Source organism: Carya illinoinensis, chromosome 3, assembly GCF_018687715.1.
Source record: "Carya illinoinensis cultivar Pawnee chromosome 3, C.illinoinensisPawnee_v1, whole genome shotgun sequence".
Lineage (NCBI taxonomy): Eukaryota > Viridiplantae > Streptophyta > Magnoliopsida > Fagales > Juglandaceae > Carya > Carya illinoinensis.
The window spans coordinates 8,283,983-8,299,836 of record NC_056754.1 but is presented as its reverse complement, the minus strand read 5'-3'; the positions used below and the strand labels follow the sequence as shown (position 1 = coordinate 8,299,836).

The window sequence follows — 15,854 nt, the reverse complement described above, 5'->3', positions numbered from 1 at the left end:
GATGGATGCGGGGTGCTAGCAGTAACTTGTTTGTCGGACTGTCGATAAGACTGTTCATCCGGGCCAGATTTTTACTTGGCCAGGCCTCAGAACTTGAATAATGGAGTTCCCATTATAATTTTCGGCTTGGGTCAATTTGGGCTGAAACTCGGATTGCAAAATCCAGACCAATCTGGTCCGAGTACGGGTTTTAAAACCCGGGTAATTCAATACCTGAATCTTTTAAAAGGAAAAATTGGCTTCTACTTTTCATCTGATAGACAAACCTTCATTACATTCCCCCTCCCCAACACACACACACACACACACACACACACACACACACACACTCTCTCTCTCTCTCTCTCTCTCTCTCTCTCTCTCTCTCTCTCTCTCTCTCTCTCGTTACGAACTTCGAAACCCTAGCCTCCTTCATTGTGCCCACTGAGCCCCTGACCCCGTGATAGCGTGACCCATCAGCGTGACCCCATCGCCTTTGCCGAATCACCGTTATCTCCTTCATCTTCAAATCGTCTTCATCTCCTTCATTACTGAGTCATCTCCTTTATTCTAACTCTTGAGTGCCGAAACTCAAAAGCCCCTCTCTCGCTCTCTCTCTAGTAATGAAACCTAGCTTCCTTTGCTGAGTTCTGTAACCTTAGTCGTCGCCCGTCGTCTCTCACTTGTGGCTCCGTCGTCTTCTCTCTCTCTCTCTCTCTCTCTCTCTCTCTCTCTCTCTCTCTCTCTCTCTCTCATGCCGAAACCTAGCTCGTCTCACTCTTCCTATACCAATCGAAGATCTGTTCTTCATGGCCGTCGTCTTCTACTACTTGCTTCATTTGGCTAGATCTGCTATTTTATTTTTGGGTTCAATTCTGTTTGGGTATTTTTCTTTCTTCTCTCTATTTGTATTGTTTTTTGCTTTATTGATTTTGGGTTTGTTTTTATGAGAATGTTTGAGTAGTTATATGGGTTAGATCTATTTATATGCTATCACTTAGTTGAACATGGGTTTATTTTTGTTAGATTTACTCTTTTTTTTCAAACATGGGGTTTTGTTTTTTGTAATTTTTTGAGGCTTTAAATTTTTGCTCTCCTGTTTCTTACATTAAGGCTATTATGATTTAAAAAAAAGAATTTCAGGTTCAATCCGGAACTTGGAATCTGGGTTCTGAAAAACCCGGATTCATCTGAGTTCCGGGCCATATCTGACTCGGGCTAAGCCGGTTAGGGTTCCAACCAGGATTTGAAATCCAGGTTCCAATCCAGGTAAACTTGGGTTTCCAGGTTGGAACCCGAATGAACTGTCCGACCATCGAAGTATTCTGCTACGGAACCCCGAACCCATCTTGAACTCAAATCTAGGTAGTCATGATTGGCTAAAAGGTACTCATCTAAGAAGCCTTTAATGCAGCGGATGGTGGTGCCGTTGTTCTCCTTCATTAAAGTAGAAGCCATAGCTCCATGAGGAACATTAATAGGCGGAGCCATGAGCATAATAATAAATAGGAGGAAGGCAAATAAGGTAACCTTCTTTTCTGCCCTAACTTCCATGCTTTCTATTTCTGCTCTGATCTCTCCTTGATCTCAGTATTTATATAATGTGTTCAATACTACTCAGTTCGTCTCATGCTAGCTGCCCTTTTATAAAGTCATCAGCCGCTGCAAGTGTGGTGGTTGAAGCTGCAATGACAATATTAAGATAGCCTTTGCAAACCTTACGTGGCAATATGGAGACGGTCTAATTCAATAAGAGCCGAAATGTTTTTGGCCAAGTTGGTATACACAGACAGTAAAGCTGTGGATGTTGAAATTCACATGAATTAATCGCTTATATATTCCTCTATCTTCAACTTAAAAATCTCGAAGTAACTGTTTTATTAGATTAATGGTTGTTTTAGATGAAAGAAGTGCCCCCAACTCCCAACCCATTCTACCAAGTGCTTCAATTGCCCAAACTCCAAAAGTAAGTGGTAGGCCAGACATGAATAGAAAGAAGATAATGAAAGCCATAGATTACTCGCCTTGTTGATGTCTCTGCAGACCACCAAGTCTTTCTCGAGTTTTCCCAAATTATCACTTTAGGTATAATGAACCCCCACCAAAATTAAAAATAAAAAAAAAAGAAAAGGTTTTCGCGTTGATGTTCAACCTTTGTATAAGGAAAATTTCTCAAGTAGTAAAAGATGTGTAAAGCATGGCATTTGAAGTTCTTTAGAAAGAAATTTAACGAAGAATTCTATCCATCATTTTCTTAATTACTATCCCTTCCCCATCCCCTTAGATCATGATGAGTAATGAATTACAAATACTTTTCCAATCAAGAAAAACCGTTTTATAAATTGTTAATAATTTTTATATTAAAATAAACTCTATCACATGTCAAGGAATGCACATTTGCTTCCAAAATTAATCAAGCTAGCATAATCACAAACTATACAACTGAAACCCAAGCTGGCGTATAAGTGGGGTGGGCAATGGGGGCATACTATTTCTTTGATGACGAGGAAGCATCTCTCTTTTCCCCAAGTAAGTCCACAATCGAGGAATTATGATTACGTTTGGATATTAAGGTGATCTTAGATGATTACATGTTAATACTAATAAAAGAATAATAATGGTTAAGTGATTAAGGATACAAAGCATTTCTCAAACAAAGCTCAAATTAATAATATAATTAATTTTTGTCGATCATTATTTTTCTAAATTTCTGAGTGTATATTTTGATGGGCGGTTTCTAGTTAATTAGTACGAAATAAATTTGCCACTATCGATCGATATATCAGATACATGAAAAAGGTATGCATAGACGCAAAAGAAGAGAGGATCAGAAGACAGGAGAATCGATGGCAACCTTGCTCATGATCTCCCATTCCAAAGTTCAATGGACGCGTGCTAGCTAGCCGTCTTAATGAAATCATTTCGTGGTGGCTAATCAACAGTACCAATGAAACAAAATTCTACACACGCTCAGAAATCAGCACTAAACATGATGAATGCAAATTATGCACTCGTGACCAGTCGGCCTCCAGCTCCTGGTTTTCCAACCCACACTCGGTCCCCAACGCTCCCATCCACTATCGGCGCCCACCTCCCAACCCACTCAACAAAGTGCTTCTTCCACTAAGTATTCACACCAAATCCTTCTAGAGTTACCACTGCTTCTTCAGTTAAGAATTAAGCCATTAGTTCAAAAATAATTTTATTTGGAGGTCTTTACACTGCATATACCATCCATGAATGAAAATAGATCGAAGACCTTCAGAAGTTAATGATGAAGGCTTCATGGACCACCATCAAGCGCTCCAGGTCAAGCAGCCTCTCAGCTTTCTAACCTAAAAGATCGTAACTAAGCATAGAAAGTAAATTTCATTGGGCGATCCAATTCCCACTCACCGGGATTGCAAGACTTTAGTCTGTTAGAATAGTACTGTCATTATCCTCTTCAATGGTGCTGCACATTACTCGTCTGATTTTTGAAGTAAAATTTCTGTATATGGCACGATATGTATCATATATATATATATATCAGGTTTAGAGGCTAGTGGGTTTATATAGAGACTCCACGTTAACATTTTATATATATACAGCCATACCTTAACACTGATAAGGTTCCCATCTCTCTAGCTCTCTCTTCCGCAATGACTAACCCCAGCTGCAAGAATTTTTGTAAGCCAACCCTTTCAAATCTCTCCACTCTCTTTCTCTCGTTCTTGCTCCACTTTCTCATCCGCCCTATTGCCGGGGAGTTGTCACCTCCATATACTCCTACTGAAAATGTTGCCCTCTGCTGTGGCTCCTCCGGCCACCCTATCAAATCATTAGATAATAGGACATGGATCGGAGACATCAACTCCTCATTCTTCCCCGTTGAAAAATTACAAAACAACGCATCAGTTACCTCTGCGGCTGGCCAACCAACAACTTCGACCAGTGTACCTTGCATCACAGCACGCGTATCTCACTCCGAATTCACCTACGTATTGCCGGTCACTTCTGGCCCAAAATTCATCCGACTATACTTCTACCCAGCTACATACCAAAACTTTGAGCGCTCCAAAGCCCTTTTCTCTGTCAAAATAGGTCCGTACACTCTTCTTCACGAATTTAATGCATCGCTTACTGCTGATTTCGATGATAATCCTTTGGATCCTACTATATACAGAGAATTCTGCATTAACGTGGTAGATGAGCAGTGGTTAAACATAACTTTTATTCCAAGCCCAAATACGATAGATACGCATGCATTCATCAATGGAATAGAAGTTGTATCGATGCCACCATATCTTTACTACACTAAACCCGACGACCCAGAAAACGGGTTCAACTTTATCGGAGAACCAAACCAACGTGTGCGCATCGAAAACAACACTGCTCTGGAAATGGTATACCGTATAAACGTGGGTGGAGGTGGCATACCGCCTTATAAAGATACAGGAATGTTTCGGATGTGGTCAGCTGAGGGCGCCTACCTGACGTCCTCTGGGACAAGTGTTTTACCTGTCAACTTAACTGTCCACCTCCAGTTTAACCAAATCCCTAATTACACTGCGCCAGAACAAGTCTATCGAACCGCACGGTCTATGGGAATGGATAACGAGTTAAACAAGAAGTATAATCTGACCTGGCAGTTTCCCGTGGATTATGGGTTCATGTATATGGTAAGGTTACATTTTTGCGAGTTCGAGGGGGAGATTCTTGTAATCGGTGATAGAGTGTTCCTCATCTTCATAAATAATCAATCCGCAGAGGGAGGATTCGACGTGATAGGACAGAGTGGTGGAAACGGCGTTCCGATATATAAGGATTACGCAGTCTTGATGCCCAATGCCCAAAGAAATGAGAAGAAACTAAACCTCTCTGTCGCTTTGCAGGCAAACCCAGCTGATTGGCAAACGCGCAGAAGTGATGCTATCTTGAATGGTATCGAAATATTCAAGTTGAGCAACTTCGGCGGCAATCTCGCTGGACCCAATCCCGACCCTCGTGATATATTGATCCCAAAAACCACTACGCCGCCTAGCCAATTGCAAAAAAGGCGAACAAGGGTTGCAATCTTGAAAGCAATAATTGGTACTCTTGGAGGTGTAGTTTTCATCGTGGCCGTGCTATCTATTGTCGGATTCTTGATTTTCAGGCGAAACAAGAGGATCAAGCAGGAGGGCTCCAGTGATGGGACAAGTTGGTGGTATCCATTTTCGTCTTCAAAAACCAAGTCAAGGACAAGTGGCTCATCTCTTCCATCTGATTTGTGCCGTTGCTTCTCGCTGACTGAAATTAGAGCTGCCATCAATAACTTCGACGATGCTTTCATCATTGGGGTTGGGGGTTTTGGCAATGTCTACAAAGGGTCTATTGATGATGGGGCCACCCTTGTTGCAATCAAACGACTGAACCCAAGGTCGAGACAAGGTGCCCACGAGTTCCAGACAGAGATTCGGATGCTCTCCCAGCTTCGCCACCTCAATCTCGTATCTCTTATTGGCTATTGCAATGAACAACAAGAAATGATCCTCGTCTATGATTACATGACCCGCGGGTCCGTTCGGGATCATCTTTACAACACCGACAAACCACCTCTTTCGTGGGAGCAACGACTCCAGATATGCATCGGTGCGGCCCATGGCTTGTACTATCTACACAGTGGCACAAGCCGCACAATCATTCACCGAGACGTGAAGACGACAAATATTTTGTTGGACGAAGAATGGGTGGCAAAGGTTTCTGATTTTGGATTGTCTAAACTGGGCCCAACCGGTCATTCCATGACCCATGTGAGCACAGAGGTCAAGGGCAGCATTGGGTACTTGGATCCAGAGTATTACCGGCGTCAGCAGCTGACTGAGAAGTCCGACGTGTACTCGTTTGGCGTCGTCCTGTGTGAAGTGTTGTGCGCAAGGGCACCTTTGGTTCGCAATGCTGAGAAAGAGCAAGTGAGCCTATCAGAGTTGGTCCGGAAACGCTATCGGAGCGGAAAGCTTGATCAGATAGTTGATCCATTTTTGATAGGAAAGATTTCGCCAGAGTGTTTGAGGAAATTTGGTGAGATTGCAGTAAGTTGTTTACTTGACGATGGAGTCGAGCGACCATCGATGGACGATGTGGTTAGAGACCTCGAATTTGCACTACAACTGCAAAATTGCAAAACTTGTAAAATATCAGTAATTGGCGATCATTGTGATGGCGTTTTTACCAGGAGCAGTGGAAGCGAGCCAAATGGAAAGAGTAGCAGCAGCGAATTAGAACCGAGTTTCGGGCCGAGTTTCGGGGAAAAGGAGTCATATAGCTTGATCTCTGGGGCAGCGTTCACTGATCTTGTGAATCCGAAAGGACGATAGAGATCAATATGGCAGGTAACTCTTCTCAAACATAGCATAACAGCGTGCAATTAATGCTTATAGAGATCAAAACTCAGCTATAAATTATTAGCTTGATGCTATCATTTTCTTCAAATGACTAATTCTAGATATGATTTCAAGATCGATAGGTTTACTCTTCAGTTATATTTCCAATAATGTTCAATCGCCAAAAATCCATCACCATGTGTACTTAGCACATGAAACAAAACTGCCAATGAAGTTCCAGCTTTGCATTATGGAAGATTTACCCATCGCCATCGGTCAATATATATATAAATTAGCAAGTCGTCCGGCCATCAATTTAAGTTCTTCGGGAAAGATATTTATCTAAAGTTGGGTTATTTGACTGTCCAGGAAATTTTTCTAAGATTATTTGATATCTACTACGCTAGACGTTTTTAAAATTATCAGTAGATTTATGAAGGTTCGCAAAATATCTCACTTTACTTCTTCTTCTTCTTCTTCAATATATATATATATATATATCACTTTACAGTCTGCAGATAGAGTATTAAGCTGACACATTAGAGGCTCGTAGATTGAATCTTCATAAAACTGTAGAGACAGCTACGTACGTACATACATGATGTCTATAACAAATTACATTTTGATAGAGAACATGATGATCATCAAAGTATGCGCCAGTCATACTATGAAATATGTCTCATGATTAAGCTGTAAAAAAATAATTAACATTAATATATATATGACATTATAGTATTCAAAATAATCCTTACATAATTATGAGATCTAGCAGATTAAAATAGAACACATTCATGTGTCATGTTCCCCAAAATTAATAGCTTGATTGCTAAAAAAACTCGAGGCCTGACCTATATATATATATTCAAGCAAACTCGGGTACTGCAAACGATCTGGCAAAAATGCTCACATCCTTTTCGAGAAGATCACGCATGATGCCTATCTGCTTGCCTCAGATATTTCTCCCATCTTTTCATAATGGGAAGGACCCAGTACTTATCTATTAATGGTACTTCTTCACGATTCAGCCAACAAATTAATAACCTCATTTGTCATTAGTCATTACCCAACATTTCATTTCTGCCCAAGACACCACGCCCACCCTCCAATATTTAACATTCCTTAATATTCAAATTTACAACATCAAGAAACTTGGACAACACATAATTAATCACGATGCATAGTAGCAAGCTGAGTAACCCGGGCCAGCCAGAATATTAACTAAATACCTTCTAATCTAATAGCATTATATATATTGACAAATCACTTTCCAAATCAAGCTACAATCTTCTGTATTTTTGTAACAACATGATTTTAAGAAATTAGCATTTACTTTGTAATTACCATATTCAATTAGTTACCTTAGATAGACTTATTCTTGTATCTATTTATTCAAATAATGTCTCAATCATGTAAAAATCAAGTGAATGAAATACAAAAGTTTGTATTCTTGATATGGTATCAGCCTAAAACCGATCCTCCATCTCTCATGTTCATGGCTTTCCCTTCCAACCCCTCTTCATCTCCATACCTTCTCCATCCCTCCGATTCTCCTAACCTTATTCTTGTATCCGGTCTCCTTATCGGTGACAACTTTTCCAAATGGCAAAAAGTCATGACCCGTGCCCTTAATGCCAAAAACAAATTAGCCTTTGTTGATGGCACCCTTTCCCCACCCGAACCCACCTCCACAGATTACCCACAATGGAACCAAATTAAAGATATGGTTCTTACCTGGCTCCTCAATTCCATCAGCCCCTCCATCACCAACTCCCTTGAATTTCATACCGACCCATGAGCCGTGTGGCTTGATCTTCAGTCATGTTTTTGCCACGGTAACAATGCACGAATTTATCATCTTAAGCGAGAGCTATCTTCCCTACAACAGCACACCCATTCGATTCATGAGTATTACAACCGAATCAAGCAAATTTGGGATGAACTCAGCCACTTACAACAGACCAATGATCTCAAAGAAATGCAACAACAAGCTGAAGATGAGAGAGTTTACCAATTTTTACTTGGCCTAAATGACTCTTTTTCCCAACTCAGAACCCAAATCCTAGCCATGGAAACCCTTCCTCCTATCACCAAATTTTTTTCTATTCTTTTTCAAGAGGAACAGCAGCGCCTACTCCATGTACGGCTGCGGCAGGGAAATTAGACTTATTCTTGTATCTATTTATTTAAATAATGTCTCAATGTAAAAATCAAGTGAATGAAATACAAAAGTTTGTATTCTTGACAATATAGAAGCTAAAGATTGAAATCACTTGCGGCCTGCAATTTTGAGCAGAAATGGAACAAATAACGCGCAAGATCATCAGAGAAGGAATAAAAGCTCATAAGAGAGAGAGCTGCCGCTTGTATATATTCTTCCATTGCCCCAAAAATAAATAAGTAACCAATCTACCAAATTCAAAGTGGTAACTTTATTTGTGATTTTTTGTGCTGATAGGAATGAATTCGGTAACCGGTAGGAGCTGGAGTGAGGAAAATATGAACGAAGACTGAAAGGAAAGACGTACGTTATGTGTGAGAAAGAAAAGGAATAATAACCGAATTTGGAGAGATGGTGTGGTCCAAGTACTGCATTTTAGAATGCACATAACGAATCTTAGTCGGATACATGCATGTGAAACATTTATCTAAACACTTTAGAAAGAATTATATATTTTGCGGTAGCTAATTAATTTATATATATATATATATATATATATATAATATTAATGGGATTGTCTGGTTTTACTAAAAAATATTTGAATTTTAAATTTAGATTATCACTCTTTATTGAAAATAAATATGTAAAAATCTTACGTGCGAATCATTATTGATCATGCATTTAACTAACCCGATATTAAGGTTGTATCGCAAACTATTTATTAATGAGATCCACTACAGTCTACTTTTTTAACTTTACATTAAAAAATTAAATTCATCTCAATCTATTTCATACATTTCAATTTAAAAAAGTTAAATACATCTCAATTGTATCTACAAAATATAATTATTTACAACTTAACTTAACTCAGTACTCAACATCCCAAAGTAAATTTTGCCAATTACTTGCGTGCCAATGCCACATTTTTTCTCGAAAGAAAATTTTAGCATATTCGGTAGATCTATATTGGCACCATATATGATATCATTGCCTTTTGAATAATAATAATTCTCTTTATCATCTTCACACACCACACACTACACCTATTTTATTTTTTTTCATTTTTCCTGTAACAAAAATATGGTGTATGGATTATAAATAGAACAACTTAATTAGTTTAACAATAATAAAATAAAATAAAAATAATAAAATTAGGAAATTATAAAAAAAAATTTAAATATATAAAGTGTGTGGTGTGGGATAATGAGTAGTATCACTGAATAAACCACGCGACATCGTCTCTTTACTCTCTCTCTACATTTTTTTTGAAGGAAAACTGTCATCATTCATTCATCAGATAAACTTATATACATTATGGGATGTCTTCATATCAAACATGACGTCATAAATCAAAATAATGCATTTGGAGCTCCTCTAGTACACTATTTCCTTTTGAGACTGGTCTGGTCTTCACTATTACTCATACTCTCTGTTGAACCCAAGATTTCAAGTTTCATGTGATTATAAATCTACACATGGATTTTGATGATAACAAATGAATTCAAAGAATAAAGGAGTTTCAAGCTCAATTTGTTCACACAATGGAATCAAGCACATCAAAGAAACAAGCATGAGCAAGAAGGAAACAAGTTCACATTAAAGTCATAGAGTAATGTTGTAAATCTCTTAAAATTCGAAATTAAGATTAATACTTAAAATTAATATTTTATCATAAAGCATTAAAATACATTTTCCACATGTGCATGAATATTTTTGAAAATTAAATTTGAAAATTTTGAAAGATGATTGATTGTCATCTTTTGCATGTGCATGCCTTGATTAAAGGGTTGAACTTTAAAAATATTAAAGATGATTGATTGTCATCTTTCACATGTGCATGTTTTATTTGAATATTTTCAAAAGTGATTGATGCTTTTTTACACTTATACAAAAGGTAGATGATTTTGTTTGAAAAATTTGAAAAGTAAAGTGTGCTCATTTTGTCATATGCAAAAAGTAAAAGATTAGGTTTGATTTTTTAAAAAAGGAAAGTATGCTCCTTTTGTCATATGCCAAAAGTAAAAGATTATGTTTGAAATTTTTGAAAAATGAATGATGTTGTCTTTGATAATTGAAAATGAAGAACCTTTTATTTAAATTTTTTGAAAAAGTGAATGATGTTGTCTTTGACATGTGAATTTTTTTTTTAATTTGAATATGAAGTCTCATATGCCTATAAATAGATCATTTGAGAGCTTCACATTTACAACATCCAGAGCATACAACATTCATTCAAAGCTTTCATTCTCTCTTCTCTAAGCATTGAGCCTTAATCCTTATTCATTTTGAGAGATATAGTTTGTGCTGTATTGTTCTTATTTCACTCATTGAGGAGTGTTTTCTGATAATCTACCCACTATCAGTTTTTGTATCAGAAAAAGTGTGTGTATAACCCTTGTACGTGTAGAAAGTATTCTATACGGGGAATAGTTGAATCACCACTTGTAAGGTGATTGCAAGTGTAGAGGGTGTTCTACACGGATCCTTTGTAGCGGTATTGTTCAAAAGGTGTAATATGTTTCTATCTCCACCTGAAGGAGGTTGAATAGTGAATTTGGGAATCCTCAAGGGGTAGCTTGAGGCGAGGACGTAGGCAGTGGGGCCGAACCTCGTTAACATACTAAGTTTGCTTCTCTCTTACCCTTACTCTTTATATTTATTGTTATTTCATATTTTGTTTATATTTTATATTATATATTTGATTTATAATTGTTATTTTTTTTAATACAACTCAATTCACCCCCCCTCTTGTGTTAGTCATCTGGGCAACAATTGGTATCAGAGCTAAAAGCTCTATTATAAGATTAACTATATTTTGAGTTAAGATCTTATGGCTAACATTGCAGCTTCATTTGGTGAAGGTCAATCTAGTAGTCGGCCTCCACTCTTTTGTGGAGATAATTACTCATTCTGGAAAGTTAGAATGAGAATATTTCTTCAAACTCAAGGTAGAGAAATCTGGAAATGTATTGTAAATGGACCTTATATTCCAACAAAAGTGGTTGATGGAGTAAAGGTCAAAAGGGAAGAAGAAGAGTTTGATCGTGAAGACGATAGACTTTATACTTTAAATTTAACTGCTATGAATTTATTATATAATGCTCTTAATGGAAATGAGTTTAATAGAATAATGAATTGTACTACGGCAAAGGAAATTTAGGATAACTTGGAAGTAATTTATGAAGGAACTTCGCAAGTCAAGGAATCAAAAATTTATATTCTTACTCATGAATTTGAAATGTTTAAGATGAATGATGATGAATCAATTTCTAGTATGCACACTCGTTTTACTAACATCATAAACAGTTTAACAGCTCTTGGCAAAATTTATTCCAAGGTGGAGATAGTAAGAAAAATTCTCAACTCTTTACCAAAACGTTGGGAATCAAAAGTTACAGCGATTCTTGAAGCTAGAGACCTCAAGAAGCTCGAAGTCAATAAACTCATCGAGTCACTTATCACCCATGAGTACACATTGAAAAGAGGAGAAGAAGAAGGAAAGCCAAAGAAGAGCTTAACACTTAAAATTGTTCCTCATGAAAGTGAAAGTGATGGAGATGAGGAAAATGAAGATAAAGATGAAGAAGTTGCGATGATAACAAGAAGAATTCAGAGGTTCTTGAAGAAAAATAGAACTCCTCCGAGGAAATCCTTAAAAAAGTTTTCCAAAAAAGATTCAGGTAAAAATGATACTTTAATTTGTTATAAATGCAATAAACCTGGTCATATCAAACCAGATTGTCCTCTGCTAAAGAACGATCGAAACAATGGCAAGAAATCAATGAAAGCTACATGGGATGATGATTCAAGTAGCTCAGATAGTGAAGCAAGCAATGAAGAATCAGCAAATCTTTGTCTTATGGCTAAAGATGACATTGAGGTAACAAATCTTGATAATATTGAAGATCCTTCATATGAAGAATTGCAAAATGTTTTAGAAGAGGTATATGAGGAATTTGAAAAATTGGATATCAAGTATACTGCTTTGAAAAAGAAAAATTATTCTTTAACAAATGAAATTGAAATTTTAAGAAAAGAAAGTATCATTTTGAAAGATGAAAATCTTGAATTGAATAAGAAGAAAACTGATTTAGAAAATATTGTTGAAAACTTTACGAATGGAAAAAGAAATTTTGAAAAACTTCTTGGTAGTCAAAGATGTGTTTTTGACAAGGCAGGTTTGGGATATATGCCAAAACAAAAATACAAACCTTATAAAAATTTCTTTGATAATCATTCTGCATCAAAAACTAATATTCAAAATTCTTTTCATAAAAATAATTTTGTCAAAAAAGAATATTATTATAATCATTCAAGTTTTTCATATATGTCACATGCTATTTGCAATTTTTGTAATAGAAATGGTCATAATTATCATACTTGTCCTATTAGAAGAAATCATACAATGACTATTAGGGCCATATGGGTACCTAAAAATCTTGTTTCTTCTAATACTAATAAATAAAGGATCCAAAGAACTTGGGTACCAAGAAAAATCATTTTAATTGTTTTTATAAGTATGCATGAAGTCTTCCACAAGTAAAAACAAATGGTTTTTAGATAGTGGATGTTCAAGACACATGACGGGAGACAAGACTAAGTTCTTTGATCTTAGATCTAAAGAAAAAGGACACGTGACATTTGGAGACAACTCGAAAGGGAAGATCATGGGAATAGGTAAAATTGGTAATGAATCTTCTCTCATAATTGAAGATGTTCTACTTGTTGAAGGTTTAAAACATAATCTTTTGAGCTTAAGTCAATTATGTGATAAAGGATTTATAGTTACTTTCAAAATGGATAAATGCATTATTTTGAATGATCATGATTGTAATATTTGTTTTATTGCTTTTAGAAACAATAATGTTTATATAATCGATTTTGAAGAAATTATCTCACAAGATGCTATTTGCTTTTCAGCTCAAAATGAAACTAGTTGGCTATAGCATAGAAGATTAGATCATGCCAATATGGAACTTATTTCCAAGCTTTCAAAAAATGATCTTGTGAGAGGTTTACCAAAAACAAATTTTCTTAAAGACAAAATTTGTGATGCATGTCAATTTGGTAAATAAACAAAAACTTCTTTTAAAACTAAGAAACATATTTTCACTACTAGACCATTGCAACTGATACACATGGATCTTTTTGGACCAAATAGAGTTGCAAGTCTAGGAGGAAAATATTATGCATTTGTTATTGTTGATGATTTCTCTAGATATACTTGGGTCATCTTTCTTGCTCATAAAGATGAGGCACATAATGCCTTTACCAAGTTATGCAAGAGAATTCAAAATGAAAAGGGCTATACTATTTCAAGTATCCGAAGTGATAGGGGAAAAGAGTTTGTTAATAAAAATATTGAAACATTTTGTGATGAAAACGGTTTTGTGCATAATTTTTCTGCTCCTCGAACTCCTCAACAAAATGGGGTAGTAGAGAGGAAAAATAGATCTCTTCAAGAGATGGCAAGAACAATGCTCAATGAGAATAACTTGCCTAGTTATTTTTGGGCCGAAGCGGTAAGTACTGCATGTTATGTTATAAATAGAGTTATGCTAAGGTCTAAGTTAGATAAAACCCTCTATGAGCTTTGGAATGAGAAAAAGCCCAACATTGGTTACTTTCATGTATTTGGATACAAATGTTTTATTTTGAATGACAGGGATAATTTAGGCAAATTTGATGCAAAATCTGATGAAAGTATCTTTCTCGGGTATTCTACTAATAGTAAAGCTTATAGAGTATTCAATAAAAAGGCTTTGACTGTACAAGAATCTATCCATGTAGTATTTGATGAATCTAATTCTTCACTTTCCAAGAAATCTATTGATGAAGAAACAGAAGGTATAAATAATACGGAAAGTCTCAATCTCAACAAAGAGAAAACACTAGAGGAAGTTCAACATAGAGCCATCAAGAAAGATCATCAAAATTTAATACAAGATGCAACCAAACAGTGAAAATTTGTGAAAGATCATCCAGTGGAACAAATTTTGGGAGAACCTTCACAAGGTATAAGTACTTGATCATCTCTTAGAAATATTTGCAATCATACTGCTTTTCTATCTCAAATTGAACCCAAAAATATTGATGACGCACTTCTTGATAAATCTTGGATTCTAGCTATGCAAGAAGAGTTGAATCAATTTGAAAGAAATGATGTTTGGACACTTGTTCCTGACCCAAAAATCATACTATTATTGGAACAAAATGGGCTTTTAGAAACAAGAAAGATGAGTCCGGAGTCATTACTAGAAATAAGACTCGACTTGTAGCCCAAGGTTTTAATCAAGAAGAAGGAATCGATTATGATGAGACATATGCACCTGTCGCAAAATTAGAAGCTATTCGAATGCTACTTGCATATGCTTGTTATAAAGATTTCAAACTTTTTCAAATGGATGTTAAAAGTGCTTTCTTAATTGGTTTTATAAATGAAAAGGTATATGTTGAGCATCCTCCAGGTTTTGAAAATCATATTTCCCCAAATCATGTTTTCAAACTCACAAAAGCACTATATGGACTTAAACAAGCTCCTAGAGTTTGGTACGAAAGACTTAGTGGTTTCTTGATTGAAAAAGGTTTTTCAAGAGGAAAAATCGACACAACTCTTTTCATTAAATATGAAAATGATGATATTTGTAACGCCCCCAAATCCCCACGCCCGAACACGGGAAAATCGAGACGTCTGGATGGTAACAACCCGGGTCACCATCCCATCGACGGTGCCAAGTGTGTGCAGGAGCAACAGATGTGCACGGAATAACACGCAGCAGATAACGAAAGTCATAACTAAGTACCAGAATTGTTCTCAACGTAATACAAGCTGTTTAAAACGTACATAAATAAAATATTACAAAACACGTATATAATAAAATATCAAATACAAAGCATAACATCAGCAACCCGGCGGAGCTGCATCCTCGAGCTCAGCCTCCTCCTCCTCCTTCTCGAACTCTGCACCAAAAGCTACGGAACCAAAAATGGTACCGCAGGTAAGTAAAACCCAAACACCACCAGATAAAAACACATAGAACTCAAACAACATGGATGCAAGAAAAACCAATGCACATGCCCCACAAAACCACATTTTTGCATGCACGCCAAAAACCCATTGGCCCAATAAAAACATAATCTTAAAAACCACGCCTCGCCATTATCCCAGATAATGGCTCAAACCACCATTTTCCCAGAAAATGGATCAAAAGCCTCAAAACCAAAACTCGCCATTTTCCCAGAAAATGGCCCGCATCCGAAAACCATAAAAACACACCGGTTATGCATGCACCATGATCTCCCCTAGGGATCATCCGCACACCCTGGCTATGTGCCACACCGCAGGTAAGGACCGCGCATGTGACACCTAACGA

The 15,854-nt window shown here is 36.7% G+C and overlaps 1 protein-coding gene across 1 annotated transcript; it reads left to right on the top strand.

The window, feature by feature from the left end:
• Positions 1 to 3,518: 3,518 nt before the first annotated feature.
• LOC122303040 (receptor-like protein kinase FERONIA) lies at positions 3,519 to 8,967 on the top strand. Its single transcript, XM_043114571.1, has 2 exons — positions 3,519 to 6,332; positions 8,779 to 8,967. Exon 1 carries the CDS (start codon positions 3,621 to 3,623, stop codon positions 6,315 to 6,317), a length of 2,697 nt encoding a protein of 898 aa, XP_042970505.1. The 5' UTR covers positions 3,519 to 3,620; the 3' UTR covers positions 6,318 to 6,332; positions 8,779 to 8,967.
• The last annotated feature ends 6,887 nt before the right edge of the window (positions 8,968 to 15,854 follow it).

Excerpts from the sequence above, each read along its gene's own strand:
- LOC122303040 (XM_043114571.1), top strand. The coding sequence starts at position 3,621 with ATGACTAACCCCAGCTGCAAGAATTTTTGTAAGCCAACCCTTTCAAAT.